The following is a 7,004-nucleotide window of genomic DNA, read 5'->3' as shown; positions in this document are numbered from 1 at the left end:
TTTTGGTTGGTGCCAAATTGAAATGATAATAATTTTAAATCTAAAATCAATAGAGTAATAATAAAAAGAGAAATTAATTGGAAAGAAAATTAAAAAAATAATTATTTAAAGGTAGATTAGTGATTTTAAGTTTGGCAATTTTTTTACTAAAAAAGTTCAGGGACCAAAAAAGAATCCAACGTGCCCAAATCGTTTTTTTTTTCTTTTTCTTTTGATCGAAAGCACTTCACAAACCACAAACATAAGGACTATTTTTGCAATTTTCTCTTGAAAATACAATGTTATAAAATTTTCATGAAAGCGTTCAAAGAAGAGGGGTAAAAACGTAAATTACTCCCAAACCACCGCCGCAGAATAAATCTTCAGTTCCTCCATGCCCAGAGATCAAATCTCACTCTCTTGACACTTTCGTCGACGATCTACTCAACCAACGGTCAAAGCTTGTGTCTTTCTCCGGCCATTCTCTTTCTCCGGTATGTCGCTATTACGATCTGTCGATAGTTGTTTATACCCCTAATCTTCTTATCGTTAATTTGCCCTAATCACATTTTAATAGCAAATTGCAATTCGAATCCTTTGCTTTTTGTTCGAGATCATTCGATCGTTTACTTCATTTCTCAACTGATGAAATCAGTAACATCTATGATCCAATCGGTTAAAAATTAGCATGTAGCAGTGTAAATCAGCTTAATTCTCGATGGAAATTGAAAACGGGAACTGCAATCCGGTTTCACTTTTTTCGATTATTTTCAGTTCAATCAGTTACTAAATGCTGTCTGAACTGAATCGAAACAGGAGATCATTAGCTATTCGATCAACAAGTTGCCTCTCTCTTCCTGATTATCGCAACATGACAGCCATTGATGCTGGTAAATCTCCTGTTTTCTCTCTCTGTTTACATACTTATAACTTAATCTATACTTCTAACACTCGATTGTTCTGTCTCAGTTACCTCAAAACTTGACAAATCCGGCAAAATCTTCGTCGCCGGCCACCGCGGCCTAGTCGGATCTGCAATTGTACGCCGCCTGAGAACCGTCGGCTACAACAATCTCATCCTCCGGTCACACACCGAACTAGATCTCACCAACCAATCCGCTGTCAAAACATTCTTCTCTCTCGAAAAACCTCAATACGTGATCCTCGCAGCAGCCAAAGTCGGTGGAATCCACGCCAACAGCACCTACCCCGCCGATTTCATCACCATCAACCTCCAAATCCAAACAAACGTCATCGACTCCGCCTATCGTTATGGTACAAAAAAACTCCTCTTCTTAGGTTCTTCCTGCATCTACCCTAAACACGCCCCTCAACCCATCCCAGAATCTTCTCTTCTCACCGGACCTCTAGAACCCACCAACGAATGGTACGCCATAGCCAAAATCGCCGGAATCAAGATGTGTCAAGCGTATCGGATTCAACACAAATGGGATGCAATCTCCGCCATGCCTACAAACTTATATGGTCCGAATGATAACTTCCACCCAGAAAACTCCCATGTGTTGCCGGCGTTGATGAGGAGGTTTCATGAGGCGAAGGTGGCAGGAGGGAAGGAGGTGGTGGTGTGGGGGAGTGGGGCGGCATTACGTGAGTTTTTACATGTTGATGATTTGGCGGATTCAGTGGTGTTTCTGTTGGAGAATTATTCGGATTTAGGGCATGTGAATGTGGGAAGTGGGAAGGAGGTTTCAATTAAGGAGCTTGCAGAAATGGTGAAAGAGGTTGTGGGATTTGAAGGGGAGATTGTTTGGGATAAATCTAAACCTGATGGAACTCCAAGGAAGCTTATGGATTGTTCTACGATTGCGAAGATGGGTTGGGAACCCAAGATTTCTTTACGTGATGGGCTTGTTGGGACTTATGAATGGTATGTTGGAAATGTGGTCAAACAATGACACAAAAAGTCAAACTCTTGGTAAGTTAGTAATAAACTTGTTTTTGTTAATTGTTATTTAAGATTATTGATATTGAGATTGTTATGTTGTATCATTGTTAAGAATGGAGTTATGTTACTTGAAACAGTTTATAGTGAAATACTACTCAAGACTATGCTGCTATGTTGCTATTTCTTCTTCTGTGCATGTTCACTTAATAAGGCATGAAATAGCAATGTACTTTTTTTAAGTGACTAAAGTATGTTGCTATTTTTTATTTTTATTTTTGCATTTAACTTGAAGTAATATATATCAATGTGCTTTGGTTTTTAATTCATGAAATTGCAATGTACTTTGTTTATATATTTCATTCAACTTGAAATAAGATGTCTATGATGGTTAGTTTTTCAATCTTCATTGTTTGTGATGATAAATAGGGAATGGGCAAATGGAAATGTAATTTCATGGAAATCATGAAATTGCAAGGTACTTTTTTGGAATGTAAACTTGTCAAAAGAAAACTAGACACCATTTGAACACCTTCACGAACAAACACAATCACACATAGCACCTTAGTCGCTATTTGGAAATGTTTAACGAAATTCAGCTAAATATTGTAGCTGAATTTTGGATAGTTATTATCCATTGAGATCCATATGTAATCGTAAAATATTTAACGGGTAGGATTTAATCTGGCCATTGATCGGATGGATGTGGTTTCTCGAGCAGATAGGAACCATTAATATATATAATTTCACAATTTTATTGATTTAGCTATTTACTAATTTATGTAATTATTAAATAGTTTTTTTCCAGAAAAAAAAAAATTAGACATTATCATCATAATTTATACTGTACTTTCAATGTTTTATGATTTAGTTGTCTTTTATCGATTTAGCTATCAAAATGCCATTATCGTAAAACTAATAATTTGATGAACGGATAGATAAAACGATAGGATATATTTTGCTTTTATGTAAAAACCATATAACCGGAAAAATAGTATTTTTAAACGATTCGAATATATAATGGTTTAATTGTTGTGGAAAATATTTAAATGATCAAATTGGTAAAGTAATAAAAAGTACATTTGTGTTTTACTCGGTTATTATTCAATTATTGGGATGGGCGCGGGTTATTAATCTTATATTTTCAACATCATTTCTGTAATATAAAAATGTATAGGATCCATTTTTGTAAATCTTATTTGAAACACGGGGATCGTGTAGGGAAATCACAAATCAGGAACCATTTTATAATTTTGTGAAATATATGGACCATTATGTTATTTTGGTCTTAGGTAGTACCTTTTTCTGTAAATTTGGGTAGCAAAGGGACCATTGCTGTAATTTTACTATTAAACAAAGACAAATTCTATAAACTTGTGAAACATTGGGATTATTTTTGTATCTTTGTGAAACAAATGGACAATTTCTATAAATTCGCTGTTGGGAAGGGGCTGTTTTTGTAACTTTGTGGAAAACAGGGACCATTTCTCTAAATTTGGTATTAGAAAGAGACCATTTTTGTAATTTTATATAGCACAAAGACCAATTATACAATATTTCATTAAGCAGGAGCCATGTGTAAATGTGCACATAGACCATTTTTGTAGTATTTCTATTAAACAGGGACCATTTATGTAAATATGCTTGTTTTCCTAAATTGGCCTGTTAAATAATTGTATAATGGAATTTTGAGGTTGCATTAAATAAGTTGGAATAAAAAAAAAAAAGCTGTTTTAGTTTTATACACATGGTTTTCTTCATTCCATATTTTTATATTTTTTGATGAGAAAGAGAAATCAGTAAAACGATGTCGTTGTACTCCAAACATAATAACATATGTATCAGGTGGCGGATAAGTTGGCGAGTGTTAGTGCCAATACCTTCACCCCATTTTCTATATCTCCAGGGGACGCATACTCCTCAGGTTTATGACTATACCCTGCAAAATTAATAATACAATTTCTTTTAAATTTTATCCACCACAAATTCCACAAATTGCAATTTTATTAAACACAGTGTATACAATACAGATATGGACAAGGGAGTGTACCTTTATAACATGGAATGAATATCATGCCCATGGGTGCTTTTCTGCAATCAACATATATAATTGTTTTTTTTTTTTTTTTTTTTAATTTGAAAATATAAAAGAATAAGTTAAAAATACCTACCTGGCCATAAAGAGTGAATCATGATAAGCTCTACTAATCATCTTCTTACTACTCAAATTCAAGACTTGAGTGGCTGATTCCATTGCTTTGATCACTAATTCATTTGAAAGCGCAGGTGGATCTTGGTTCACAATTCTAAACCCTAAAAGCTCAACACCTCTCCTTTTCGATATCATCACAGCAGATTCATGGATTTTTTCAATCACATTATTTCTTCGCTTTTCATCAATATCTCGTGTATCTGAAAACAGATTATAAATTTATTTTAGCAATATTTTAAGTTTCTTATTACTTTTTGAATTTTTTGTGGTGTATTATATAATAAGTGCACCTATTTCCATGTGTGCTTTGCTAGGGATGCTGTTGATTGCTCCAGGATGCAACTCCAGTATACCTTCAAAGATAATACAAAAACATCATTTTAACTTTTAAGGATAAATGATAATGAAAGTGATTTTTTAAAAAAAAAAAAAAAAGATTACCAACAGTCCCAACAGTGTCTATGGATCCAGATTCAAGAACATGTTTTTCCACAGCTAGTGCCAGCTCAGCAGCAGCCAAACCTGCATCATTTCTATTCCAAAATTGTGTATAAGACTCAAATATGTCATACAAAAAATAAAAACAAAAGTTATGAAGAATTGTTTATTTTATTACCTTTGAGGCATTAAAGCAGCTCCAGCATGGCCTCCATTTCCTCCAAAATCAACTTTAATGCTTGCAGGAGCAGCAATAGCAGTCACAATACCAATAGAAATTCCTTCATTTTCCAAAATAGGTCCTTGTTCTATATGAAGTTCTACAAAAGCTGAATATCTTTTATCATCTAAAAACACAGTGGAAAAGTCGTTTTTTTCTGCATATCCAGCAGATTTTGCAGCTTCCATGAAGGAAATATTGTGATTGTCTACAGTTTGCTTAAGAGCTGTAGCAAGTGAGACACTTCCAGCTAATAATCGGCTGAAAAAAGAATTAGATAGGTATAAGAAAAAAAAAGATTAATTGGTGACTTATCTTTCGTTCTATAATCAAACTTCCGAATTGTTTTTTTTTTTAAATAAGAAAAAAAAAAAGTACAAACCTTCCTAAACAACTGATGCCATATCTTGTAGGCTCTTCTGAGGTAAACATGATTACTTCTAAAGACCTTTTAGGCTTAAATCCAGATCTGTAAATTCCAAAACATCAAGATAAAACAAGACTTTAGGTGGCAAAAAACACAAAAAAGAAACAACATTTGTTCTCTTTCATTTCCTCAAGTGTAGTGTCATTTTCTCAATTAATTATCTTTTATGTAAGTATTTGAAAAAAGAAACAAACATTTGTTCATACAACACCACCTCTTTAGTACATTAATGGCTTCAATGGCACCCAATACACCAACTACCCCATCATATTTCCCAGAATATGGAATAGCATCAATGTGAGATCCTGTTGAAACAGCAGATAGATCTGGTTCACTACCTTCCCTGTAGTGTATAGAATCAAACAAGATCAAAAGTCAACTTTAAGAGGTTGACTTTAGTACAAAATATTCTATGTTATAAAGAGAGACATAGCAATTAGCATGATGCTAAAAGTAGTACAAGATATTGTTTAAGGCATACAAAGAAACTCACCACTGACCAAATATATTGCCAACAGCATCTTCCCTCACAGAAAGACCAGCTTCTTTCATCAACTTCTTGATGAACCTAAATGGAAATTGACAAAAAAAGATTCAAGAAAAAACAAATAATTATAAACAGATTTGTGTTTCTTCAACAGACTAACCACTTTTCTGCAATTAATATATAGATTGTTCATTATAGAATATAGAAGATGTTCCTTTTCAATCAAAACTATAACTAACTTCATAAGAAGATCATGAACAAAGTATGATAAGTTAAAATATGTATTTTGCAAATCTTTGTAACCAAAATAAAAGATAAACAATCTGCAATAGACTAACATTTTACATAGACTTCAGATATAACAATTCCATAGGGCAATTATCGTTTTTAAGGCTTAATTCTAATGATTATAATCGATTACATACCTTCTAGCCAGTACATCATTTTCGCTGTACAAGATCCTTGTTACTGAAGGGGCTGGTGAATCCGAGAAACTTGAAAGTTCATCAATCTGTTTTCAATTTTAACAATATAAGTAACTCATTTGATCATCAAAACTCGAATTTGGAGTTTGCTGGGATGCGGAGTGCAGTTGATGCTTGAAAAGAACGATTATCATTCCTACTGCTACTGCTACTACTACGAATTCAGTTCGGCATAAGTGAAATATCGATGATGAATAGAAGCAGAAAACGACTGGATTATGAAACTGAATGATAAATCACCTGTTTCTGAAGATTTACAGAATCCACCGCGAAGGAAGAGACGGAGTCAATTTCATGAAGTGGATATCCGGAGAATTCCTCCATTGTTTTGATTGTTGAGTCCATTTCATCAACATTTTGAGCTTGTACGCAAGCGATGAAGGTAACGAAAAGAACATAGAGGACAAGACGGAATCTGAAAACCATCATTATCCTTGTTCGTTTGGGATTGCTGGGTTTAGAATTTAGATGAGTTTATAGTGTATAATTTAGTCACGGAGTGGAGAGATGAATCCGACTCCATTAATCAAAGGGGTTTATCGCATGTGGAGCAGATGATGACAAAGTACAAACAACTTTGCCTCTAAAAGCTCGTATTTTCTTCAATAAAATATCTCCATTTAAATTTCCTATGTCACCATGTGACCCAAAAGAAGATAACATTCAAAGAAAAAAAATTAATTGTATTGAAAACTGATAGAAATGATGGAGTTCTTTCATAATATTTGATAGAAATGAAATTAAACTATTTTTAAAGGTTCTAAATTAAACTGGTTTTCATGATAACTACATGTAATGTTGGTAGATTTTGAAACAAATTTTAGGGGTTAAAATAATTATATAAAGGTCTGAC

The 7,004-nt window shown here is 33.6% G+C and overlaps 2 protein-coding genes across 2 annotated transcripts; one reads left to right on the top strand and one right to left on the bottom strand.

The window, feature by feature from the left end:
- The first annotated feature begins 319 nt into the window (after positions 1–319).
- On the top strand, positions 320–2,065 carry LOC145115642 (putative GDP-L-fucose synthase 2). The gene is made up of 3 exons (XM_079051985.1): positions 320–473; positions 796–869; positions 949–2,065. The coding sequence occupies exons 2-3, from the start codon at positions 851–853 to the stop codon at positions 1,893–1,895; spliced, it is 966 nt and encodes a 321-aa protein (XP_078908111.1). The 5' UTR covers positions 320–473; positions 796–850; the 3' UTR covers positions 1,896–2,065.
- Positions 2,066–3,576: 1,511 nt separating this feature from the next.
- On the bottom strand, positions 3,577–6,727 carry UAH (ureidoglycolate amidohydrolase). The gene is made up of 11 exons (XM_079053539.1): positions 6,392–6,727; positions 6,092–6,177; positions 5,673–5,747; positions 5,394–5,522; positions 5,135–5,221; positions 4,711–5,013; positions 4,536–4,627; positions 4,385–4,447; positions 4,054–4,294; positions 3,933–3,973; positions 3,577–3,821 (listed from the first exon to the last, which is right to left on the bottom strand). Exons 1-11 carry the CDS (start codon positions 6,578–6,580, stop codon positions 3,724–3,726), a joined length of 1,404 nt encoding a protein of 467 aa, XP_078909665.1. The 5' UTR covers positions 6,581–6,727; the 3' UTR covers positions 3,577–3,723.
- Positions 6,728–7,004: the final 277 nt, after the last annotated feature.

The sequence above is a fragment of the Lactuca virosa genome, chromosome 5, assembly GCF_052849685.1.
Source record: "Lactuca virosa cultivar CGN04683 chromosome 5, Lactuca_virosa_CGN04683_v6, whole genome shotgun sequence".
Lineage (NCBI taxonomy): Eukaryota > Viridiplantae > Streptophyta > Magnoliopsida > Asterales > Asteraceae > Lactuca > Lactuca virosa.
The sequence above is the reverse complement of the archived record's forward strand: the minus strand, read 5'-3'. Positions and strand labels throughout refer to the sequence as shown.

Bases quoted from the DNA above. Each gene is read 5' to 3' on its own strand.
- UAH (XM_079053539.1), bottom strand. From the start codon at position 6,580: ATGATGGTTTTCAGATTCCGTCTTGTCCTCTATGTTCTTTTCGTTACC. The intron at 6,178-6,391 runs GTGATTTATCAT...AATTGAAAACAG, and splicing joins CTGTAAATCTTCAGAAACAG to ATTGATGAACTTTCAAGTTT. The intron at 5,748-6,091 runs GTATGTAATCGA...ATTTCCATTTAG, and splicing joins AATGATGTACTGGCTAGAAG to GTTCATCAAGAAGTTGATGA.